Here is a 27621-nt window from a genome sequence, read left to right as displayed (position 1 = left end):
GTATATTTTAATAGACGGAAAATCTCAAGGTTTTCCCATATCGAATATAAGCATGATTTAAAAATTGATATGACAACATCGGAAATAGTTTCCGGTCATGCGCTGTTTCTGAATTCTGAATTTTCTCACGTCTTTTTCGCTCCCCAGACATGGCTGCAAGGTTTATTTCTAAACTGGTGAGTTATATCATACTTATGGGCATTTACAAAAATAATAAAAACCGCACCTCGTAAATTACAATATGTCGTGACGTACGTTTTTACAGTATTCAAGTTTTATTTATCCTTGTCTGTTCGCTCAACTCTCGAGGTTATTTCATTATGCAAAAGAAAAAAATAGATCTCCCGAAATGCTATCTATTTTAAGTACTTTAAGGTATATTGAACGTAACGAGTGTATTGCGATGTCGAGTTTTAAATATTTACCGGTGTTTAATTCATTCGTGACAGACAATGTTTCATTTTCGATTCCGTTCTTTATTTTTCCTCGGTCAATTTTCTCGGACGTGTCAAGATTTATGGGGTTTAAACGGTGTAATTAACAAGACCTAGTCGGTATATTGACACGCAAATATGGCCGAGGCCCTGTATGCTTATTTGTGCATAGTTAAAAGAGTAATTGTATTGCATTGGTTAATGTTTATGTAATTGTTTCAGGCATCGGCCAGGGCAGGGGGCGCGCGGTCCTACAGCTCCAAGGGCCTGACGAAGTGTACCCTGATCCCCGGAGATGGGATCGGCCCCGAGATTTCGGCCGCCGTCCAGAAGATCTTCGCTTCGGCCGACGTGCCCATCGAATGGGAGAGTGTCGACGTCACTCCGGTCAGGGTGAGTATCCGCACTTCTACATAATATTGTCACCGCTATTTCCTTATAGAGCACAGCATCGGCATATCAATTGCCGTACCCGAAAGCTGGGAAACGCAGACTATTTGTTTTTCCTGAATGCAGGACCAATTTACGGTCGATGATGGCTGTGGGGAGGACGATTGGTCTGTTGAACAGCCTACCGAGAGAGGTGGATCTTTTCCATGCCCTAGCATCCTAATTACCAATTTTAGACTCTTCCTATCTGGCTATGTATCGTGGTGTGTATTGGTGATTTAGTTATTGTTTTAAATAGTTTTTATGGATTACATTTAATCACACCTCGAATGTAAAACTGTAGTATTTGCAGATAGTGTACTTTAGAGATATGTGGGTTTGAAGATTTCACTTTGCTTGAAAAATTGGGTTTAAAAATTTTTTTTTTATGCATTAATGTTTTAGTTTAAACTTCTATTGTTTTGCATTTAAACCTCAAAAATTAGAAATTTACAACATTTTTTGGTTCGTGTACCTGCACACAAATCTGGATTTTCTCCCAAGACGGGAGTAGGTATATATTTTTATTTATATCCCTACAGAGATGAGGTAGAATTTTTTCAAATTCAAGGTTCAGGATTATGGATATTCGAGCGTTTACAGGAATATCCATAATCCTGAACCTTGAATTTGAAAAAATTCTACCTCATCTCTGTAGGGATATAAATAAAAAAAAAAAAATAGAAATTTTCACTTAAGTTTTGTGACGGTGCGAAATGTTCGAAATATATGAAATTTTTCAAAACATGTTTTTAAAAATACGTATATTTGTTGTAATTTGCATGTAAATTTAAATAAATTAATCAATATCTCATTCAGTTACGTTTACTGATATTACTCTATGTGCCAAAATAAGCACTAAGCAATATGTTTAATGTAATAAATGTTAATTTCTGTATCTCTAGAGTTTTACAGCATCATTATAATTCATTAGTCAGCTTGCGAGTACTCAATTTTATAAATTGATGTATGTTGATTACTGAATTATCTTATCTCTTCCGCGTTAGTCAAGTCCATGTCTGCAGATAACAACGAAATTCCTTCGTCTAGCGAAGTGATTGATGATTCTTGCAAGCACCCCAAGTTATGTATGCGGAATGTATTTATTTAAACAGCTAGTAAAATCATTAAATTAAAACACGATGCATATACTGAAATATATGTACATCCTATGTGCAACATATTGATAAAAACTATCCATTTCTCTAATGTATGTGTCAATTCAGCAAACTCAATCAGGAAAAGAAGTCGTCGAGATTTACAAACATCCAGACAACATAAACAGATGGGATGCGATCGAAATCATCCCTGTACCTATATAGTTATAAAGAAATCATCCCTGTACCTATATAGTTATAAAGAAATCATCCCTGTACCTATATAGTTATAAAGAAATCATCCCTGTACCTATATAGTTATAAAGAAATCATCCTTGTACCTATATAGTTATAAAGAAATCACATAAAAGCGTAAACTGTGAAATGACATAGATTTCAGATAAAAAACCTGCATATAGGGATAACTGCGACACGGTACAAATCCTAAATTTGTAAATGTTACATCAACATCAGCTCTGATGATGGGCGATGTAATGCGATCCTAAACATTGGAAAATGGTGCGAACGACAAACAGCATAATAACCCAGAAAAGCTCATTGCGCATCTGAAGGGCTGTGAAAAATTTAAGAAATTTAATTCACCAATGGGTGTGACTATTCCGTTTTATCATGCGCTCGTTTAGGTGTAACAAAAGTATTTTTTTAAATATCCCATAAATATCATAAAATGTATATTACATATATATTTAAACTTTCAGTTGAGTAATAAATTGGTTCTATGCTAATTGTATATCTTTCTACTACCTTTTCTATGGTTTACCAAGGTTTAAACTAGTTCAAGGTAGAATTTATTACATATGTCATCTACTCGTATATTCGAGTGCATAATATGCTGCAATGAATATTGCATTATTGGTACCACAAATGAACATAAAACGGTGCGGCTATTTAATTATTTTATCCGATATTTTTATTAATGTTTGTTTCAGGTAGTAAACTAACATAAATAATTTTGCGAAGGTATTATATGTAATGTATGTACATGTCGCTTTGCATAAATATCTTCACCGTAAGCATCAATAACAGACTGTCAATATGTAGGTAGGATTATATAACAAATCGGTTCGAAAACAAACAAATTTGATCGGGTTGTGGTCCTGTGGCTAGTGTCTCAGACTCACGGACCAAAGGTCTGTGGTTCGAATCCCACTCTACCCCAACTTGATTCCATTTTCTAATAGTGAGTTATTTACAACTCGTTGAAAATGGCCCTCAAAATTAAATATTTGGGTAAATCATAAGAACGCAAATATTTCTTTTTTAAAAAAAAAAAAAAATGGAGATTAGTTTATCTCTTCGTGGAATTAGTAATGCGTACCAATTAGCATTTGTTCACATCAGACTTCGCCATGTGTAGAATCTCGCGATCTCCTCCCACACATGCTCAGTTACCTAACCCTTTCCTTAGCTTTAAATAATCAACTTTGTCTCCTAAACTGACATTCCTACAATACATTATACAACACCGAAAGTCACTCTTTATGACTTGGCAGGTAGCTACGGCGGTGTCATTATATTTATTGGCAGATGGTTCTTTTTTGTGCCTTAATGTATTCCACATTTCGCAGAAAAAATAATGTATTGAAATTATACAAATATATAATGTACGTTACTTAGTATGGAAACTCAGATTTTACTTGGCACCTGTTTACAATAAATGCTCAATAAAACTTCACTCGTATAATTGTACTGAAAATAGATCGCCCACATTGCTCGGGTAAAAAGTACTTATTTTATGTTAGAAATAAAAAGTACTGTTTTTATTTTTCTAATAATTTATTTGTCATATTTGAGCTTTAAAAACTATTGCGATAGAACATTTTGTTGGGTCTACTATCAACATTGCTTGAAGCGGGAGGAATCAATTAGATCCACTTGAAATGTGCACAAAGCTATGTACTGCAACATGAGCCACGTATTTAGTTATATAATATTACTTCAGTAAATTTTTATTGTGATTTTTTAGTGCAGTTGTAGTTTGGTTGTCATTTAATTACTACATATTATGAAAATAAATTGCGGTATTTTCCATTTATTTTATTTTCTAATGCTAAAACATCCATTTAAATTAAAAGTGTTTAGGTGTGCCGAAGAACATAAGAAAATCGATTCTACACGCTTCTGATTTTCGCATTCATTATTTATAAATATAATAGGTAATTTAGAGGTTTAAATATGACAAGTTATTTTATTTTTTTTGTAAAACAAATATTTGCATTCTTATGATTAACCCAAATATTAAAATTTTGGGGGTTGTAAATAACTTACTATTAGAAAATGGTAACCAAGTTGTGGTAGAGCGGGGTGCGAACACTGCGAACCTCGGACCTCTGATCCGTGAGTCCGCGACACTGGCCACGGGACCACAACCCGGTTTTATATAAAACTTTTTTGTAAAATGTAAGTACAATTGATGGGTTTATTATTGGTATGGAGCAAGTAAATGAGAGAGGTACAGGTCAAGACAACACATATTATAACAGATAACAGTATAAACAATTATGTACATATTATATTAAATACTTTAATAGAAATAAAATAAATTACAACAAGGAGGACGAGTGTACGGTTAGGGTCTTTATGGAAAGATAATGTTTCGGATGTTTCTCAAAACAAATATTTTGTGTAATTTCAAAAAATATTGTATGATTTTTTAATTACATGAAGTTCTTGTGATTTAGGGTCCCGACGGCAAATTTGGGATTCCCCAGGAAGCCATCGACTCGGTGAACAGGAACAAGATCGGGCTGAAGGGTCCTCTCATGACTCCGGTGGGCAAGGGACATCGCTCCCTGAACCTCGCCCTGCGCAAGGAGTTCAGTCTGTATGCCAACGTCCGCCCGTGCCGCAGTATAGAAGGGTAGGTCATTTAGCTCCACTCCCTGATCTACCTGTGTCCTTATCCGTGTCCGAGTGGACGAAGAATACAGTTCTGCGCGCGAAATAGAACCGGATGAGTGATTTTGATTCGATGGCTACCCGGTGAAAATCCTGAAAAAGGAAGTCAAGTGGAAATAAGTCCACTCTGTAGAGTAGCGGTCGGCGTCTTCACCTACCATTCTCGAGGTCCCGGGTTTGATTCCCAACAGGGTGGACATAAAGTATTGATTTCCTGGGCGGGCACCTGCAGCGTTATTTATGTAACAGACCGTTGAAATACGCTGCATTTGGTTTGCCTGTGTACCACTGGGTGTGTAAAGGGGAGTGATGATATCCTTCAAATGCATTATTGAAAACAATCTTCATTAGCAATTTTACCACTACAGAATGTATAAAATAAATTTTAAAGTCATTGTATAAAATTATTTACGAAAAGATTTATATATTAATTTATGTAAACTGCTTGCTTCATGTATGGAGTTCCGGGTTTGATTACTAATGTAGAATCTCTCGGCCTGTTGCGGTGTAAAAAAAGTAGAAATTGTGTTTTAAAATCTGTATTTTCACTGGGGCACTTCAAAGAAACACCTGAAACAATATTGTATATCCTTAGAAACCTAATTTTCCATCATTTTATTTCTTATCTTTCCTAGATCCTCTTCCTGTTGCCTCCCAAACTCCTCACCCCATCCCGCATTCTATGCATTCTAGTAATACGTTTATCTGCCCTCTTAAAACAGCTATAATAAAGAAAAAATATTTTTAAAAGGTACACATTTATTTGGTATGTTGATTGAAAGATATTGCTTTCAGCAATATAGCTGGGTTCTCACAAGGACAATACAATAGACAAGACAATATTGTCCCATAAACAGCCTTGACTGCACAAGACAGGACAATATAACAATTTTACGGAGTTTTGCAAAAATGAATACACAACGATATGCGTTATGAGTTATTAAAAAAAATAAATGTTCTAAGATGTATTTAAATTGTTGGAGAACAAACTAAATAATTATAATAAAAGAACGAGTGAAACCCGGCATTTTCATACAACCTAAAATCACCTCCTCTACTGTTTGTCCCTGTAAGTTAGGCAATCAATGAGCCATAAGCAGTCAGGGCTGCTAAACATATTAACTTTGTGATTTCTTCTGAATGCCATCTTCGAGGTCTGTTCAAAAAGTATCAGACTTTTATTCATAAAAACAACATTTATTGAGATTCAATTAAATGACACTAATCCCCTTTAAAGTAGTCCCCTCGAGCTGCTACACACTTCTCCCGACGGCTCTGCCACTGCCGGAAGCAACGCTAGAAAGACTCTTTTGGTATAACGCGCAGGTGGTCCGTCGCCCGTCTTTCCTGGTCTGAAATCTGGTCCTTTTCAAAGGCATTTTCAGCTGGGGAAAAAACCAGAAATCACAGGAAGCGAGATCAGGAGAGTAAGGAGGTTGATGAACGTCCTGTGCATGTCCTGTGCGATCTCCACACGAAGTTGCTTCTGCACAATTGTCAGCAACTTTGGCACAAATTTTGCTTAGACCCTTCTGAGGGCCAAATCTTCAGTTAAAATGGAATGAATGGATCCAACACTAATGCTCGCTTCATCAGGAAGTTCTCTAATCGTTATTCGATGATCCTGCATGACCAGGGTCCTTACTTGATCAATGACAACATCAGTTTTGGATGTTGAGGGCCTACCAGATCGTGCTTCACTCTCTACTGATGAGCGGCCATCTTTGAAGCGGTTATACCACTCCTTTATCTGTGTGGTGCCCATTGCTTCGTCCCCAAACACTTTTTTAATTTTGCGGATAGTTTCCACTTGGGAATCCCCAAGCTTTAAACAAAATTTGATGCAGTAATGTTGTTCAACTTTTTCTGTCATTTTGTTAAAACTAAAATCCGAAAACAATAGCCGACTCAAAGCGTTATTTGTTTTGCCAATAAAAATTATGGTCGGATACTTTTTGAACAGACTTCGTATGTAGGGTTACAACATGAAATACGTTTTCCGCATTCGACAGGCATTTCAAAGTCCAGACAGGCTTGCTGCCGGCATTGCTCTGAGCACCTCCTCGATTTATTTTTTAGAATATTTTCAGGCATTTTTCTGAAAAATCGGGGATTTTACTCACCCTGTACAGGCATCCCTTCATTTTGAACCTACTTCTACGTAACATTTTCGGCAGCCACACTCACGTGCTGAGTGGCTATTGTCTTACTGTTCTGTTTGTGCACGGTAATCCTCAGTCCATTGTCCTGTCCTTTAAATTTCTGTTCATACGAGGACAATATGTCCGATGTTGGAACAGGACATTTTCCCGCCCTTGTGTGAACCCTACTTAAGCTCGCCAAAGTGCATTTATTTTGTAGTAGAAGTAACAATATTATTTTTAGTTTAATCGTTATGACAATGTACGGAACTTGCTGCTTAAAATTTACTGACGGTCCCCAGGTACAAGACCCTGTACGACAACGTCGACGTGGTGACCATCCGAGAGAACACCGAGGGAGAGTACTCGGGGATAGAGCACGAGATCGTGGACGGAGTGGTGCAGAGCATCAAGCTCATCACCGAGGACGCCAGTAAGCGTGTGGCCGAGTTCGCCTTCCAGTACACCCGCGCTGTCGGCCGCAAGAAGGTCACCGCCGTACACAAAGCCAACATCATGTCAGTACACTTTTTAAGTACTTGTTTTATAATTCACCCCTCAAATAAATGTTTGTCGCAGGAGGAAAAATTAGTGGTTGTGTAAGGGAGCGAAGTATGGAATTGGAAAAACAAGGATGGAAGTAGTCAGTGCCATCAAAATGCGATCTTTCAGCAAATGTGAGGTAAAACTATGCACGATAGGTGCACGAGGTGAGACGAGCAGATGAGACAAGCATTATCCACAAAATCAGGAAAGGAGTGCTGCGCTGGTTTGGACAGCGGAAGAACCGCTAAAGAATTTACGATGCGAATGTTGATGGATGCAGAAAACGAGGAAGACAGGAAAACATGGCATAACCAAATTCAACAAATACTTGAAGATGGACATGTCAAAAGGCGGAATAATTGCTGTGATTGCATAATAAGATGTATGAATGTAGTGATGTGGCGTTCTATCCTCTCTGACTAACCCATGTTGGTGAAACGCCATGATGGTTTGTTTGTCGTTTTCAGCCTGCTTTTGCCTTTAAATAAATAAATTTATTAATATAAATTAATTCCATGTGAAGTTTAGTTCTGTCTGCGTGCAGGCGGATGAAGAATATAGTTCTGTGTGCGAAATAGTTGTGAGATTTTTGACTTTAAGGTAAAAATCCCAAAAAAGGAACAGCGGGGATAAGTCGATCGTGTAGTTTAGTGGTTGGCACATTCTCCTACCATGCTCGAGGTCCGGGTTTGATTCCTGGCGAACTCGACGTAAAACTTTATTTTAAAGGTGGTTTAACACTGCAATATTTCACCATCTCACCTCACCTATGTGTAACAGATGATTGAGGTAGCTGCAAATGCTGTTCCGATGCACCATCGGATGTGGTTAAGGATATGATGAATGATGAGCCACCTAAGTTTTTTTTCTTTTCTGCTAACTAATCAGGTGTCAACTACATTGTACAAACAAATTCATTTGAAATAAAATATGGTTTTAACTTTTTAAACTACATTTGCTTTAATGGTGTAATTCAATAAAGTAGAGAAATTGTATGATTTCGACATTGTAAAACACGTTCTTTCAAAATCACACCATTAAAAAGATAAACCAATTTTTTATCAAAATACTTAAGAAAATGATGTTTTTATCTAATGGTGCGATTTTTGAATAATGGTGTTTTAAAATGGCAAAATCGTATGAATTCCTTACCTTTTATCAGACTACAGCCTATCCAGATAGATCACGATATTTGACGATAGAGATGTATCCTGAAATTAGCTGTGTAAATTTGTCTTAAATGAGTGAAGAAATATCTCTACGGATGGTCGTAACGCACCGAGTATGTCCGACGTGTTGCAGGAGAATGTCCGACGGGCTGTTTCTGCGGTGCTGCCGCGACATGGCGGAGAAGTTCCCCGACATAAAGTTCGAGGAGAAGTACCTGGACACCGTGTGCCTCAACATGGTCCGGACCCCGCCAAGTACGACGTGCTCGTCATGCCCAACCTGTACGGCGACATCATGTCCGACATGTGCGCCGGCCTGGTGGGCGGGCTGGGCCTGACGCCCTCCGGCAACATCGGTCTCAACGGAGCCCTGTTCGAGTCGGTGCACGGCACGGCCCCCGACATCGCCGGCAAGGACCTCGCCAACCCCACCGCCCTGCTGCTGTCCGCCGTCATGATGCTGCGCCACATGGAGCTCACCACGCACGCGGACCTCATAGAGAAGGCTGCTTCGCCGTCATCAAGGAGGGCAAGTTCCTCACGGGAGACCTCGGCGGTAAGGCCAAGTGTTCCGAATTCACCAACGAGATCATCAAGAAGATCCAGAGTCAATAGTCACTCGCTAAACTTAAGCCTCAGTACAAAATAACAGCGAGGAAGCGCTCTATTAACTGTTGATATTTATATTTTACAGTATTTATTATGTAGTTTTAAAAAAACCTTTTTACAGTTTTTGCGTGTCGCCTTTTTTACGTATTATTTTCGTTAACATTTTGTTTTGTGAATAATGTGTGTCGTGCGGAAATGACGACTATTCGCCTTCTCGGGTTCCTGTTTCGCCAAAGTTTTAATGCCTTAGGTAAATTAGGCCCTAAATTTAAGCCCCATCGGTCTACCGTTGCCTTTTATTCGACTCTCGATAGTCAGCCGCGTTTACTCCAGTAAGGACATGTCGGCTAGTATATAATAAAGACATTTTGCTAAGAAAGTCCCCAGACAATACTTAAACGTACGTTGTCGTTGTTTATGTGATTAATTTAGAATAAAATGATGGATCTTTTATTTATTTTTAGGAGCTACCGAATAGACTCGTCGTTAGTTTGACGTAGCAACGAGAACCGTCGGTACTAGAGTTGTTGCCTACATTTTAATTATTTATTTTTTAATTTTGTCAACTCCGGCGATACGCCACATTAGATAAATAGTAAGCACCCAGTGCTTTCTGAATAGTAAAGCAATTACGATCAATTATGAAATAATACGCAGAATCTTACAGATCTAGTTACCGGACATCGTGTGATTTAGTTGTAGTAATTTATTAGTAGCTCGAATTATTTTAACTTATAATTTTGATTCACATCTTCTCCACCTGCAGAAAGTAACTTCACAATAAATAAGGGACCGTGTCGTGAGTATTGACAATGTGTTGTTGTATTTATGTTTCTACCGATACAAATTGTTTTGTAACTAACATGTGTCTTAAGAATGATTGCATCTTTTATCGGTTACTCTAGAGTTCTCCAATAAACTCATTGATTTTTAATTGATTTTTTATTTCATCCCCTTAAAACAAGTTTCTGCGGGTTGTCACCAGTGCCAGGTTTTTATACAGACTCGTTTGTGAAATCGGAACAGAAATCGGAACATCTTTTTTTTGTTTTAAAGAAAACTTTTGAAGAAATGTAATTGTGTTCAATTTATTCTGACCCTGCGTTCTTTCGTTTTCAAATTATAATATTTATGATGTATGAAAAAGGGCCAAAGAAAACTAATAAGTATACTTTAATAAATGTTATTTAATTTTTACATAAACAAATTTATATTACACAATTAAAACTTCTAAAGTGAGACACAGTTCAACAAATAAAACAATCTCCACTTCCCCCGACCCCGCGCCATCGGTAACATAACGGTATATAATAAACTTATGTAATCGAAATTGCAATGGAATCTTCCCAATCAACAGGCTTACAAGTAAAATAAGCTTACCTTAATTAACACTCAAACTGAAATATCCAAAAACAATATATTTTTTTAAATATTGAACAAATAAATTTAGAAGACAAATTCAACAAGATAAACAGAGAACGGAGGACATTTAAATCAAAGGGATGAATAACAATTGAAAAAGATAGTGCGTAGATGCTTTCCACGGCCAATCAATTCTGTTTGAATAAACTGGTAAATTCGCTAAGCTCTCATAAAATGTGTAAACAAATTATTTTTAATAATTGTGAAAGTAATGGGGTTTTCTGGGCAGTCAAATATTCAATGATGACCTAATAAATCAGCTTTTATCTCTTTGAAATGAATTACTATGAAAAATGTTTCATTACAACCTTTGATTTACGTATTTCCCTTTGATTTACGCATCCGGCCCTAGTAAACGGTAATAATAAGGAAAACTGTCTCACTACATATTTACCACAACAGTTGAGTTAGTTCCTTGTACTATGGTAGACCGGCCGAGTCCACTGGGACTGCCCAGGGAGAATGTAAAATCACAAGGACCTCTTGACATTCTATTCCTAGGTTCGGCAATTTACAGAAAATGGTAGGAAGGATATCACAGGGTTCTCTTGAACAGGAATGACTATTTAACACTAAAACAACTCGTGCTAATATGCCGCTTTATCGATTATTTCATACACTACAAAATCAACTAAATAAATTATTAAAAAGTAACACTTTACAGCTTAAAATGTAACAAAACGGTGCAGATAAAATATAACAGATTAACTTGCACAATTTGTACTGAATAACAGCCCCGTTTATTATTGAATTCCTGCTAAACTCCCTGGAAAATTGACATTCCATATAGTTTACTGGGGTGAATTTGTCACTCATTTCCAAATAAAATAAGAATTGATGAAGGACCTTTTTTTTCATTGGAAAAATAAGTGTGACAGTTGTCCAATTTTCAAATCAAAGCAGATTCGGGAATATAACAAAAAAAAACTAAGAAAACATTGCACAATGCGTGAATAATGTTTTAATTAAATTAAATTTTAATTGTCATTCGAAGATATCTCAGTTTGGTTTTGAAATTGGACAGTCCAAATACTATCGGCACCTTCACAATTTAGTTTATCGGCTTGCAGGGTATTTCACAGTCAGTTAACTACAAAGTGTTTTCTTTTAAAATAAATAAATGGAATAAATAAAGAAAGCTTAAAATAGATTTCCTAGAAAAACTCAACAACATTTGGTTAGTGGAATAAATTCATATTTATAAAATTTGCACTATATAATGATATGGAATATAAAAAGAACTAAATATTGGATTAAAAAAATATACAGTTTCCAACTACGCTACAATTTCAGGTAATAAATACTTTGGTAAACTCGGAAGAAACAATTTGCTCGTGGACTCGACAAGTTTGGTAAAGTTGAAAAAATATATTCCTGCACAAAATCTCCAACTTAAAGTGCACAAAAAAATAAAGTGCATTTGTAAAATTATAATTTAGCAAACCACTAAACTAACAAAGCACTAAACTTTTCGTTAAAGAATCGTTTGTTTATTTAATTCGAGGAGTTCTGCGCCTGCTGTGTACGTTCCAATACGAACACGAAACAACCTACTCTTCAATTTAATAATTTTCCCTTCAGACTTTGCCGATTTATCCTCGTTCCGAGTTAAAAATTGTAACTGCATGTCGTCTCGTGATGAGCTTAATACCGTAACATTCGCTTTGCAGAATAAATCAGCCGCAGAAGAGATTGAGGGTTGAATATTTCATTATAAATAAGCAATATGGCAAGAACCATGCGTAATATTTAGAAAATAACACAACCAAATATTGAATATTATTCTATATAAATAATCACATTCAGTGAAATGGAAGTAAGAAATACTCGGTGTTTTCTTTTGAAAAAATGTGTTCATATTTGTAGCGGTAGTGAGGTAATAGTGCGCTGCAATTTTTATAATCTTCAAATGCCACAAAAAGCAAAAAAATCTAAAATCACTATTTTATTATATACAACAGTGATTCTTAAAACATTTATTTATATTATGTATTTATTAGGAAATCGGTTTTGTACCTATTTCCTAATTGTTAGAACTACGTAACTTTTGGATTAATATAGTAATACTAGTGGTATTTTGAAGGTCCATATGTTTGGAGAGCGCGCAATATTCACGTGAAACGATGAGTAATTTAGTATTTCCCACTCCCTACAACTTGCTGAGGATGCGACTGTTGCTGTACTCTATACTCCATAGTCTATATTATACACCGCTCCATTTATTTATTGAATTTCAATTACACAGCAGTCACGGAGACGCTTTTGTCAAACCACGACGGTTGAACTTTCTAAGGAGAAGAGCTTACGTACTAAATATTGAATATCAACTCTAAAAACATTTTTTAAGAACAAACTGATAACTTCCTAGTCTTAAATACCTCACCCCGAATACTTCCACGAAACAGAATTCGACGACACGTTTCGTGAGCGAGTAGGAACTCACTTCAGAAAATCATTAGAATATAAGCAAAATATTGTAAAAATAACATACCGTGAATTTTCTCTCGCGCAAACTCATCAAAACTAATCATCTATTCATTTTGCCTCCGTAACGGAAGATAACTACATAACAAAGTTCTTTCTGTACTTTTCAAATGTATAACCCCGATATAATTTGTTTGCAGCATTTATGCAAAACTTGACAGCCAAGAGAAACTGCGAAAAATGAAATGTTTGCAAAAATTTCCATAGTACCCGTACTACAAGCGAGAGAACAGGTGAAGTGCGACTTCTCAACTTGTTTCGTTATAAAATAAATGCAAAATGTGTAAAAGATAAACGAGAAAATATAGAAAGTATAAATTTAATGTCTTTAACGGTCATAAGTATCGTTAACCTTCCATCCGATCGTCATCTGCCCTCTCGGCTGCCAACACTCCGTACTTCACACAACGCCGCTCTGTAAACTACAAATATAAATACATTGGCACTATTGACTACTAGGATATTCATAATAATTACGTATAACAATGATAAGTTTGCCGATGGATATTACGACGAGTAATCTTTGGCTTTCAACAATAACAAATGAAACAGTTCGCAATATTATATCATATATCTCCCGTTGATTATTTTACACAAAGCGAAAACCTTTCTGAACCTCATTTTCTTCTAATTATATTATGTACGCCTACTACTACCGAACGGCAAAGAGAAAAATATATCCATCCGTCAAGTGGAGTCAGATTTGAAACTGATCAGAATCTAATCTAAGATATTATTTTCAATTATCCTTATGCAATATCGATGATTGCTGTTAAGTCATGTTGTAATATTTTTATCACAGGGACATGATACAATTTAGTGTCAGTTACAGGATTACACCATAAAATTAATTTACAATAAACTTATCGATTCGAAAACTATCTTCCAACAAAACTGTGTAATGGGATTTTTCTACCACCTCTGTATCAAATAAAATTACTAATGAGTTAACGTAAATAGTGTCAAAGAAGGCAAATACCTATCCAAAGAACTAAACGTTCCTATTGTTAATTTTGTCTTTTCCGAAGTCTACTGTTTGTCTTAATTTCAATATGGTCGCTATAGTCTAGATACTAAGTATCTCGAGAACTAGGGGCAAATACGAATAAGTTAAGAATGGCATTTCATCTAACTAAAAATTTGGCAAGTAGGGGCCACCCACTGGCGGAGTGTCGTCACACTCGGATAGGAGCAGAGCGCGCGCAGAGCTGGGGACTTCCCAGGGGCTGTTAACTGTCGGTGTTGGCTCCCGAGCTGCGCTCCTCCTCGCTCCTGCCGATGTACGCGCCCTGCCGAGTGTCCACGGGAGCCATTTTGTCTGTCACGATGCCCCCGATCAGAGTGGATAATGTTTCTAAAGATTGTCGTACCTGCAAACAGAGTTGGTTGTTATTGATTAATCTAATCGACTGTGGATAGTCGCTCGTGAGTTCAGTCGGGTGTGGAATCTCACCTTGGCTATCTGATCCAGATTGGAATGGAGGAAGTCATGCACTTGTATAGCGGACTTGGTGTGTAGTTGAGAGTGCCACTTGAGAATCTGGCTGTACACATCGTCGCCTCTCTTCAGCATCAACACATTGTCCTGAAAAATCATAATTGATATTGTTCAAGATGCACTATTGACACATGGCATACAAAAACAAGAAAAACAGTGTTAGCAAACTTAAAATGAAACACACAATCATCACCCGAGGCTGTGAAAACGTACGAAGTTTAAAGGGGAAGAAAGACACTAGTCTTTATGAGCAGTTTCGGGAATGTGAGGTGCTTTCATTGTAATGTTAAGACGTTAAGAGGATACAGTCTGACTTTTCTTCATACAAACGTATTTACTCCCAAAACATCCCTATATTCAAAAATACTTATTCATCGAATTACCCTCCTGCCTCAATCCTCTTAATGATTGTCAGCAGCAGTACCTTTGAGAAGAATCTAAAACTAATTGAATCTATTTGAAGCACTAACTTTGTGATTTTCCATGTCGAGTAATATAACAATCCGACAACTACTATAATCTGCTGTTATTTTTACTAATTGAAAGCACAAAATCAGGCTCCATAATTTGCTGGTATTCATATGTCGGATTCAGTAATCCGCCACTAGACTCGAGCACCAAGCTTTGTAAACCACAGCGCTTAGATTGGGTTAAATAATCAATAAAAATAGTTTCTAATTGTATGTAATTTTATAAATAAGTTGGATCAATTGAATTGTAAGATGCAAGTTCAAATTCCTCAATAAAAACAATTTTTACAAAACACTTGTTTTAAATTTGACCATCTTTTGTATGTATGTACTATAATCTGCCGTTTTCACTAATCGGACACCCGTATGGTTTTAAGGGTGGCAGATTACTCAGATAGTACTGTATGTATTTACTTTGTATAAAATAAATTTAATATACTAAGCGAGCGGTTTCGGAACATGACTGTTCCCTTTTTGAGGCTTAAAAATAAACATATAATCAAAATAAAAGTGGGATTGCTACTCACGTCGATGGGTGCGCCGACCTTTCCTATCCGATAGAGCAGAAGGCCGGCCGACAGGAACAGCAGGACAAGCAGCGCCGTGGCAGCCAGCAGGAGCAGGGCGGGGGCGGGGGGCGCGTAGGGAGGCGGAGGCGCTGGGGGCACGGGCAGGCGCCGCTTCCTGCCGCTGGCCTGCGCCAGGAGAAGCGGGATGGACGCCTTGCGCGACAGGACGGTGGACACGCCTGCAACAACCGCACACTCGTCAGGAAGTGGAATCTTACAGAACTAAATAGTAAACTATCTCGGGAGGGCCGCGCGCTGAAAGTGCTCTAGAGCCCGCTCAGTCTGTTCCAAGGTCTGAGAGGTTGTTTGGATGATTAGGGTTTTGTGAGGGATCGGTGTTTTGACAAATGGGAATTTCACGTGAGTTCGATAGGGTCATGTTAGGATCTGGGTTAGGACTTTGCCAGTATTGTCTTGATATTTTGATGTACAGGTAACCGTCGTTTTACACCGGGGTTCCGAGAGAAACCATCCAACCACCATAATGGAAGATATATGGTTAGGTTCCGTGTCAAAATTCTAACAACAATGTAACATGTTTATTTAACACATCCTATATATGTATATTCAAAATAAATGTATTTAATAAATAAAGTTTAAATTCGTTTACAAAATAAATAATAATCTCGTGATATAAATATTAACTTCGTCGGTACTAAATTAAATTCTCACACTTTTTTGAAAAAAGCATCCAATTTAATTTGCTTTGATTGTTGCTTCCTTTCTTGCAGAATCATTGCATAAAATACAATTATTTTAATATTCTTTTCATTTCAATAATAATAAAATAATAAATGTAATCATACCTTATTATTTTTCTTAAAAACAAAACGAAAACTAACTCGGAAACAATTTTACACGCACAATAGGCTGCTCGCGTACACGGTAATAGAATAAAACAACGTGTAAAAGTGTGTCTGCTATTAGAATCACAGCGCCTACTGTCGTCTGGTGTCGGTTGAACCGGGGAATCCCACGCCGGCACCAACCGGCGTACTTTTAAATCAGCAAAACGACGTTTACCTGTACTTATGTGGTTTGGAATGCGATTGTTTTTTTTTCTATGAGATTATGTATTTGGCAAATGTTGTTTGTATAACTACGTTCTTCTTCATTTTTAAGCGGGATCTGGGACATCTGTCCGCAGTCTCAATTTGGAACTAACACTGTATTCCTTCACTGTCACGCGGGAAAACTAGAATATTGTGATTGTACTGATCATGTGTAATGATCTGAGTCCTTTCATAACTATGCAACAAGATGATCTAAAAACATAAGACTGGAAAAGAAATCAAAAACAATGTCCCAGAACTACTGAGGAAATGCCAGAAAACATAAAAAATTAAAGTGTAAATATATTTTAAATTAAATGTAAAGAGCTCAAAAATACTAATTTTGTTGCAACAGAGAGGGAAAACATTTTTGAGAAGGAATACGGAAATCTAGGCATTTACAGGGCCTATTTGGACATACTCAAAACATCGTTAAAAAATACTAGGTTAGATATATTGTGAGTAGTGAATATACAAAAGTTAATATAAATGTACACTGAACTAGCACCAATCACTTTCTCGAGAAGGCCATTCCATTTCTCCACAACTCGGTTTGTCAGGAAGTTCTTCCTGGGGATGGATGAGAAGGAGATAGTGTTTAGTTTCAATGAATGACCTCTGAGATGGCGGTTTTCATTCATGGTGAACACTGATTTCAACTTGGGTACATATTATATTGCTCAGTTAAGATTTTGAATGTTTCAATCGAGTCACCACGCTGCCTCCGCTCTTCCGGCGAACTTAACCCGAGCTCCCTTAAGCGGTCCTCGTATGATTTATTTCTTAGAGAAACTACCATTTTAGTTGCTCTTTTCTGGACTTTCTCCAACAACTCTATGTCTTTTTTAAAATAGGGACTCCAGACTCCAGAGTGGACAAACATATGTTTTATAAATTTTGAGGAGCAAAAATATGCGAATAAAAATCTATGAAATACATTAAATTAACAATAAAATAAGATCTCTCACTAGTGAGACTGGGAACGGCGGCGTCTATTTCCGATGTCCGGTTCCCCCTGAGGCGACTTCCGTCCCTGTGGTTCGGTGAGGGGACCGGGGAGGGAGGTGAAGGGGCGGGGGTGCGCTCCTCGGCTCCTGATTGGCTGCAGCACGATGAGTCTTCGTCCAGAGACACCTCCGACTCCCCTTTACCCAACCGCAGCTCCTAACAAACAAATTTTTACATCGCTGTTATTTTCAGTTATGCAAATATTTCATAGTCCCTGCACTGGTACCTGAAGCGTAAGACTGATTATTAAAGTAAGTCTTTATTTAACAAAAATGATCAAGATACGCTGCGATTGGTGTACCAATGCAGTTCCCTACGCAGCGTCAGGTGCGGAAAGGGGAATGATGATGATGAACCTTAAAAATAAATCAAATTAATTTTTGAAATTTATAGAGTATCTCAACTATTATAAGCAATGCTGGTGAATCCTAGCCCTTGTTCTAATATTTTTTAGATTCTGATCTTAGAACAATTTTTGTGTGGACATTTGATAGTCTACTTTTCTAGAATTTTAGACCGTTTGATATGGTACACTCTCTCGTCCATTCCACGCCGCCCTGAACGTGGGACGTGCATCACTATTTCATGCTATTACAATGGTACTTCATCCCATTAAATGACTTTTTAAAAATCTAATTCACGCGATGGCGCATTTGTGGTTTTGATAGAAATAAAAAAAAACACGTTTATATCGCACTACAACTAGGTAACATCAAAATCAAAATTTTTTAGTTATCCTCTAGAAACACATATTTGTATCTCCCTCCATTATTCCTACAATAGGCAAGTAGTGATTCTTTAAAATCATATTATAATGATTAGAATGCATGACTTGTCCTGTTTGTAGCATTTATGGAGGAGGATAAAAACATGTGTTTTTCAGTGGGTATCTCACGAATGCTGATTTTGAAGTCTTTATATTTAGCGGTATGACTTGGCACAATACGGATGTTCTATTTCTTCATGGACGACGTCTCACCTTGGGCAGAGGAGAGAGCTCAGCGATGGGAGCGGGAGAGGCCTTGAGCACCTGCGTCATGAGCTTGTAGGTGGTGTCCCGTGACAGGAGACTCCCGAATACGTGCTTGTCTTCCAGTGTGGTCACGCCCACCGCGTTGGGGATGATGCGAGCCATCTTCTCCTTGCTCACACGCACCACCGACGACAGCGGAATAAGGAGCTGTAGAAATTAGAGACAACCGTTGAACTATCATTTTGTCAATATTTTGATATGGTTACCTCACCAAAACAGTATCCATCTATTGAATTGGATTATTATTGATTGTAAATACAGTTTTTCTTATTGTAACACATACATATAACACTGAAACTGGCGCTGCGGGTTTGATTCCCGCCATTTGCAAGAAAAAATCCAAGAAATATTATTTTCTCAATTGGTTGGAGTGTTGTGAATTTTTCGTAGCTTTGTTCCATATTCTCGCTTTTCGACCTGCTGACATGCCTCTAAAACAGAAACTTAGCAGCTTATTCTTATAAAGAAAATAAACATCAATATCATAATTGATATTTTCTCGCATATTAATTTTCTAATCCCAAAAATGCATAATGATGACAATGCCACAAAACCTGCTAACCAGAATATAAATGTGATTTTTCTACATTATTGTACCGCGTGTTGTTTGCACTTTTGCCGACTTAATCTAAACAAAATCTTTAAAAATTGTAGTGCCTTTAATTAACACGTTTTAAATTTTAATTTAAGGGAATAACCCGTTAAGCCTCTAATTTAGAAGCTTGTCAGCGGGTAGAAAAGAGAGCATATGGAAGGAAGTTGTGAATAATACACCACATCCTCGGGGGACCGTTGGTTAAACCTGATGATGTTCGCCCCTTACCTAATAGCCTGATACTTTAGGGATCTGGGCATGGAGGGGGAGATTTGGCAAAATGAGGACTCTCGCCTTCCACACAGAAGCTAGGCTCTTTATAGACCTGGGCTTGGAGGGCGAGAACTAGTCACAGGAACCCGTCACAATAGATTTTTACAGGTCGCAGTGACATCAGGAGCTTGCATAGCACTGACCCCCCCCTCTAAGAATATGAATAGGAATAACACACCTTATTAAATAATAAATAATTTTGTGCAGTACAGGTTTGCAAAAAAAAGGTAGTTACTATAACTACCGTCATGCTATTTCCCTGTAGGGGTAAGTAGATAGGATGGAACGCCACATGCATCTATCCTGACACACATACCTGGTTTCTTCCACATTCATGCATCTTGTCATACATGCTCTTCAATTGTGTCTATTTTAGACATGATTTTGCTTTATCTGATCATGCCACGTCTTTGTTGATCGTCCTAGTCCTAAATTACCATTTATTATCCCTCATATATACATATCTGTTCAACCATTCTTTCGCTATCCATTCGTTCCACATGACAAAACCATCTAAGTAATCCTTTCTTAATCTTATCAATTATACCTGCCTCAGGTTTGCACTCTCGTCTGATTTCATCATTTGTAACCTTGTCTTGTTTGGTGTCAACAATGTAGAATTTCACAAATTCTCAGGTACTGTTTTGGTGTTGTTAACACGCTTTTGCCCAGAAAAATGCTAAATAATTTTAAATATTTAAAAACGAGAAATCATACATCTTTAATCAATACTGATATGTTACTCTTGCAACGATTTCATTACCATAAGTGGCTTGACAGAGTCAGTATTCAGTGTGGCACGAAGGCAATAATAAACTCTGCACTGCGTGGCACAATGTGGCAGAAGATAAGTAGAAGAGTTAGCTCACCTTGGTTACATAGCCGAAGACATTAGAGTAGAAGGCGAAGTAATTCTTGGTGATGTAAAGGTGGCCCTGCAGCAAGATGTCTCCCACAAGGGCGCAGGAGTAGTCTGGAAGGTGAAAACATAATATCCAGTTACAATTTTTTATTTTGACTTGACTTTGTAGAAAATGTGGAAGAATTGTCACTAAGCAGAGGCGAGAGTCTTAACCACGCTCGGCTGCTTAACAAAGCATTAGGTTTTTGCAGTCGTGAACCTAACATGGGACGGCGTACAAGAGTCGGTCGTTGACAGAGAGGCCTGGAGAGACTTTACGGATACCATATCGCGGGCTCAATGCTATGACTAGATAACTTTAAAATTAGCATTCTTGAGTTTACCACTAAAAACACATCTTTGTTTCTTACTGAAAATGAATGCTACAAATAGACAAGCTGTGATGCCATCATATTATGATAATTTGAATGAACGACTTGTGTATTTGTAGCATTTATGGAAGAGGATACGAAGATGTGTTTTTAGTGGTTAACTAAAAAATGCTGATTTTAAAGTTACCTAACTAGGTATATAACTATATTTTCAATGAGTAACTGATTTATTGAAGAAAAAAAATGTTTAGAGTATCAGGGAAACGATCGAAGAAAGATCCATGGTCCTTAAAACGGTTTTCAGGTATGTGGAGCTTTGTGCTTTCACCAAATCACACATAACTTTATTCTTCGGGGTAAAATACGGAGTAACCAGAGGATACATTTGTGTCAGGTATGTAGTGGGTTTTTAATATTGTCGATACCGCTTCATGCCGCTGCGGATATCCTAATAAATCTTCCGAACACATCCTGTGGTCTTGTCACTTTCTCTATCTATAAAAACCGAATGAGCTTCTGGCTACTATCCGTGGCCCTTTTATAGGTCCTGTCAGATACACAGATCTGGTGACATCCAAAAAGCATTTCAAAGGCATTTAAAAAGTTTTGTAATCATTTCGGTAAATTGATCGTGTCCAATCAATTTAATCCCAGTCAGTAAAGAACTCTCATCCTCTTTTCCTCAATTTATCTCAACTTATTTCTGGATCACCTTCTTTTAGCATGCAGATGCGGCGGGCGAGCTGTGCCCGGTATGTATGTTTATAGTTTGTATATAACACGACTCACAGTTGAGCACCCGCTCGTCCAGGGAAGCCTGCGGGAAGTGTCTGTGGAACTTCTTCTGGCGAGCCTTGTGGCTGACGTGGGCGGGCGGCGCCGCCCCCCCAGACCCCGCGCCCCCCGACCCCGCGTCCCCCGACCATGATGGCTGCTTGCCGCTTCTGAAACACAAACATCAACCATTTATTTTTCTGCCGATTACAATCAGTTTCATCTATAATTTTTTTTTCCATATAATCGTTTATAGGATTATTATATTATAGGATTATTATACTATTGTAATGGTCACAAAAAAATACTATTCAAAAAAGGCCGCGGTCAAATGAGTGTTTATTTATTTATAAAGGTTCAAAAGCGATTTTTGCGATACTTATATCTTAAAGAAAATAATAACATTATTTCTAGCAGGTATGCTGGATTACAACACCCTTGGGAAACATTTCTATAAGCTCATTTCTGGAAGCATACAGGGTGTTCATTAAACACTGTCACATCCGAAACGACGATGATCAGTATGAGCAAGAAGACATATTGGGACATTACCTTAGACAGCGTCAGCATAGACTGTTTCACATTCCAATATACAGGACCAACCTGCCAATGGTTATGCCTGTTGGAAGGGCTATCTCTATGTTGAACAATATCACTTTGGACATTGACATTTTTCACGTCTCTGAGGGAGTTTTTCGTTACAAGATTCTCTTACTTCTATAACATATTATTCTTTGGATATTATGTATACTAATGTGTTTTTTTTTATATTTACCTAATTTTACCTAATTATTTCAATTATTTCTACATATTTAAATTAAGATATTCCATTTTGTAATGTACATATATATGAATAAATGAATAAATTGAAATTTAAATTTAAAAAAAATTTTAGAACAAATAAAATTTTAAAAATAAAGTATCAAAAACGCAAATGGTTGCTTACTTCTGCAGAGGGGTACCGAGGAGGGGGAGAGGGGGGAGCCTGATATGCGGCCGCGCTCTCCTCACTTCTCCCATACAGAGGTAAGCAACCATTTGTGTTTTTAAACAGTTAATTTTTAAAAAAAATCTTTGTTCCAATTACTTTTTTAAGTGTGCTAATATGTCTTCTTGCCCATACTGATCATCGTAGTTTCGGATGTTACAGGGTTTAAAGAACACCCTGTATATAATACAAATATACTGAAAGAGATCAGTTTGTATGTTCCCAATAATTATACTAGAGCGAGATCTTATGCACTGTTTTACACACTTAGAAGCCGTATAAATGAAAGTCAGAATTCACTCATTATTAGGGCAATTCGATTACTGAATACGACTTCGGCGGATAATATGGATCTATTTTTATGTACATACAATGACTAGACAGGTGCCAATGCCGTATTAAACAGACTTCTTGAACTCGGCAATAGTTATTCCCACATATCTGATATATTTAGTGTAGGGTATTGTTCCTATAGAATAAACCCTTTAAACTTTTTCAAAGATGGTGAATGGTAATTGTATTTATTTATTCATGCATTTCATAATATATACAGTTTTTTGTTCACTTTGCCCAGCTGTATGAAAAAGTACTTATGATTTTCTTGTTGTATTACTGTAGAATGTTTTATTATTTAATTTTGTTTTTTACATTTATTCTTGAATTGTTTAAACTTTCTACTGAATATGCTGTTTAATTTTTAGGTTGAATTTGTGTTTTAAAAAAAGAAAAAAATATTAAGCCAAATATGTTAGTATTATATTTTTTTGTAAAAGGCAGATTTGCCATTTATGTTGATAAAATAAATAAATATCGGAAGTTTAGCAGCTATCTGCTTCCTATAAATAAATTTCTAACTTATGTTTTCAGTCTGCATTACGTGATGGGTGATGGGTTAAACAGCCCGTAAAGTAATGCAGACTACTATTGACGGCCGTAGCCAATTTGTATAAATTATAAGATACATATTAAGTTTATAAATCTTACATACATATTACGATGTACACATATGCCTTGTGTATGTTGTATACGTTAGTATAAACAAATTGAATTTTACATATTTATAGACAGATTAATTTTGGTTCATTGGTTATTGTCGTAATGTCAGTAGGACCCGTTTCATATGTACAACTAAATGATTATATTGAACCCATATAGATAGTAAGTAAATAACAGGGGCGAACCGTCCATATAATCGATTATTCGCAGCTTACCATTATATTTCAATACCAATAATAATGTTTTATGGTAGTTTTAATTATAGGAGAATAAATAAAATAATCTTTATTTGTTATAAATTAACGTCACTGTTTATATCTTCCTCAAAAAATAAATATAAGCTGCTAAATGCGCACCCAGCGCATTGCCCGGTTCCGATTATTGCAGCTTATTTTTCAATACAAAATGTATACTGTATTTTAACATTCAAAAACCCAGTGCGTATATTTTCCTTGCTAAGTTCACTTGCAGATTACAGATATTATTTCAAGCTTCTCTATTTGGAGAGTAGTATTTCGAGCGTTATTTCCTAAAGACCATTTTCGTTTGATAGTATTCTGTTGACATATGACGCCAGTTTTTTAGTCCGCGCGTTTTAGCTAGTGGCGCCTCGCCCGGTGTCGTCAATTTCTTGCATTATTCATTCTCAGTTTAGAAGGAAACGAAGAATTTTTGTTGCAATATTATTGCGAATATTTCTAATGAATGTTATTGCTATGTTATGTAATGTAATATGTAAAGTTAAAATGATGTATTTTGGCATAAATAAATTAATTTAAATCTAATCTAAAATTAATTTAAATTCAATAAAATGTTTACTTTCTTTTATATTAGTACCTAAATATTTGCAGTATAAAATGTAAATTACAAACAAATATACGGTGTTTTTAATCAGTGCCAAACAAAAAGGAATTATGAATAAACTTATTTTATTATCCTTATTTTTTAAAACTTTTGCATACATGTACTGTCTAAAAATAATGGAGAATATACCTACATATTACGCAAAGTTATTAATTGTTGTTTGTTTGTTGGGTAATTGGTTAAAATTATTTTGATTAAAAATAAGTAGGTATTGCGTCTTCTGTTGCCAGCGGGTGGAACTGGAGCTGGAGAGATGAAGTTGTTTTTACAAAAAAACCATAGAAAAAGAATCCGTGTACCTGTATATACTTTTTTTTTATACGCCTCCACTCATTTGCGAGATAACTTTTATGTATGTATGTACATACAGGTACAAATTATGAAAAAAATTAAAGCTTACCTATAAAAAAAGTCACCGTTCGCCACTGGTAAATAATGTTTATTGTTAAATTATACTTTTTTTTTGTACTCCCGGGAGTACTACAAATTAATGAATTAATTTCAAACTGATTATATTTATATTGAAATTTATTTCAACAGAGAGGGAAAACATTTTTGAGAAGGGAATATGGAAGTCTAGGCATTTACAGGGCTTATGGCATGTCATTGGCTGGTTTAAGTGGCCACTTTACACACTGTGTAACATTTAGCATTCTGCCCATGTTTCAACATCCACATTTCCTCAAATCTTCCATCTGTTGACTTTTGTGAAGTAAAAGAGCTGAAACCTTTATCACGTGGGTGAGATTCATCCGGCTGAACCAAATCACCTACTAGGTAACGCCTGAAAACAATTATGTAATTTTTATATTTTTTGTAGTAATTAAACAATGTTTGAGACATGGGCAGAATAAATGTTCTGTAAAATTCTGTAAATGCCTAGACTTCCATATTCCCTTCTCAAAAATGTTTTCCCTCTCTGTTGAAATAAATTTAAATATGAATAACTCCCTAGGGAGGAAATCCAGCCAGTCTGCAAGCATTTGGACATACTCAAACATTGTTGATTACATTTACTTTAAAAAAAAATTAAGAGTGCTAATTTAAGTGTGCCATAGAGACATTCAGGTGATTACATATCTTAATTTTTGTTTTGTGCACCGTTTTATGAAAAGACCTTAATTATATTGCTATGGTATTTGTTACAATCAATATAGTGTAAAGTTTCCGAAAACCAAATTTTGTAAAATTTCCATTGAAAATAAACGTAAAAATTTCATTTTTCAATAAAAAAATATAAAAGTGCCATCTATGAATAATTAGCTTCATATTTTCGTTTAGAATCACCTTAAGTAGATGAATCTTTGGTATAAGTAATCTAGCTTAAATATTTATGTAAATGTTATTAACTGTCAAACAACTTAATCTTGTTTACCATTCATGGGGTCTAGAATTTCAACAGTCCATGCGCCCAGTAGCTGCAAGACTTATTATAATCTAACTGCTTTATTTAGAAACCAGTTTTCTTTATTTATTTAAATTTAAACACGAAACTTCATTGTTAAATTAAAACATAATGTAAATGGGAGCTAGATTTCTAACCGTTCATGCGCCCTGTAGCTGCAAGACGTGCTGTAATCTAGCTCCTATATGTTATAATGTAAATAGTCAAAATTGGAAACGAGGAACTAAAATCCCAATCGTCCATGCGCGTTCTGTAGCTGTAAGACGTACAGGGATATTTATTTATTCACAAAAATGGCGCTATATAAATTAATCAACTATAATAAAAACAAGTTAATCTTTTACATTCTTATGTTAGCATAGCAGTTAACACTGCATTAAAAAAATATTTGATATTGAAACAATAAGAACCAGTAAATATATTTTTTATAAAAAAAAACTTGTTAAATATGGCACTTTAGAATTGCATGAAATAAAAAAAAACATAAATTTTAAAGTGACACTTTTGAGTAATAGATGTTTGGGCGCAGAAATATCATATAGACCACTTTCGCTCGTATAGATTATATTTTAAGTTCAATAATGCTCTTATGAGATTTCCGATTTCACCTAAAAATGTTAAATGAACAGTTTAGTTCCAGACTAGCCAATTGTTCTAATACTTTGTAGCTGCAAGACGTGCTGGGATATTCATTTACTGTACAGCGCCCTTGAGGTTATTTGCGCAAAAACGGCGCTACATAAATTATCCAACTGTAATAATATATATATTTTTTAAAACAATTTTTAGCGTACGAGTGTTTTTTTTATAATTTATTCATCTCCATCATTTCCCTTTACGCAACTAAAGTTGCGTAGTGGAAGTGGTAAAAAAACTTTAACTGCTGTTTTAAAACAGTTACCCTTCTAAAACACCTAAAACAGTTTCACAAAAATAAATTAACTCATTTAAAAAAAACAATAACCACATAACCAAGCGCAGAAGTAAATAAAAAAATACATTTCAGTTAGCGCGAAACATTCAACGCCCCGCCGCACTCCCTTACCGCGCTTCGCCATAACTTAAAATCTTTATATATAATACCTACCTACTCGTATTGTAATTGTCGCTAACTGCACAAAACTGTCAATTTTTAAACGTCTTCACGAAACAGCATAATTTGTAAAGCAATCACTGTTATTGCAATTTTTATTTAAAAAAAAACGAAATGCCCACCTCTAGTGCTCAGGGCGCTGCATTGGTACATACATGGAGGTAAGATAATCAGTCTTACGCTTCAGGTACCAGTCCAGGGTCAATGAAATATTCGAGTGTAAAAACATCTTTTAAAATAGATGATTCATATCAACTATATCGGGAATCGAACGATTACACCACGAGGCCGACAGTATTTTCATAATTCCGATTTTTGTATCGGAGGTGTGATATGTAAAAATAAACATATTGATAATATTATTTGATATTTTGTTTATTTATCTTTAAAAAATATCTTATCGGATCCCCATATGCGAGTGTTCGCAGGATTAGGATATTCGCGAACAGAGATAGTGGACAATTAGTGAAAACCTCGCGAATATTGATTTAGGGCGGGCCTAGAAGTAATACGCAATATT

At 36.2% G+C, this 27621-nt stretch overlaps 2 protein-coding genes across 10 annotated transcripts in view; one reads left to right on the top strand and one right to left on the bottom strand.

Annotated features, from left to right (window-relative positions):
- The first annotated feature begins 59 nt into the window (after positions 1 to 59).
- On the top strand, positions 60 to 10278 carry LOC148271786 (putative isocitrate dehydrogenase [NAD] subunit alpha, mitochondrial). Its single transcript, XM_088240935.1, is given in 7 exon segments — positions 60 to 176; positions 657 to 827; positions 4663 to 4841; positions 7323 to 7538; positions 8869 to 8975; positions 8978 to 9244; positions 9247 to 10278. Coding segments are annotated over 7 exon segments (1071 nt in total). The 5' UTR covers positions 60 to 149; the 3' UTR covers positions 9351 to 10278.
- Positions 9100 to 27621, bottom strand: part of LOC148271785 (uncharacterized) — a 191983-nt gene continuing 173461 nt past the window's right edge. For all 9 annotated transcript variants that reach the window (XM_088240925.1, XM_088240928.1, XM_088240926.1 and 6 more), the window contains 7 exons: positions 21771 to 21925; positions 20618 to 20721; positions 18827 to 19027; positions 17808 to 18003; positions 15746 to 15966; positions 14704 to 14835; positions 9100 to 14620 (listed from right to left, as the gene is read on the bottom strand). In XM_088240925.1, coding sequence (XP_088097051.1) covers positions 14480 to 14620; positions 14704 to 14835; positions 15746 to 15966; positions 17808 to 18003; positions 18827 to 19027; positions 20618 to 20721; positions 21771 to 21925 — 1150 coding nt within the window. In that variant the 3' untranslated portion in view covers positions 9100 to 14479. The remainder of the gene's footprint in view (positions 14621 to 14703; positions 14836 to 15745; positions 15967 to 17807; positions 18004 to 18826; positions 19028 to 20617; positions 20722 to 21770; positions 21926 to 27621) is intronic.

Source organism: Micrasema longulum, unplaced genomic scaffold, assembly GCF_059751315.1.
Source record: "Micrasema longulum isolate JH-2025_06_02 unplaced genomic scaffold, ASM5975131v1 h1tg002648l, whole genome shotgun sequence".
Lineage (NCBI taxonomy): Eukaryota > Metazoa > Arthropoda > Insecta > Trichoptera > Brachycentridae > Micrasema > Micrasema longulum.
Note: the sequence above shows the minus strand (reverse complement) of the source record. Positions and strands in the feature narration are given on the sequence as shown.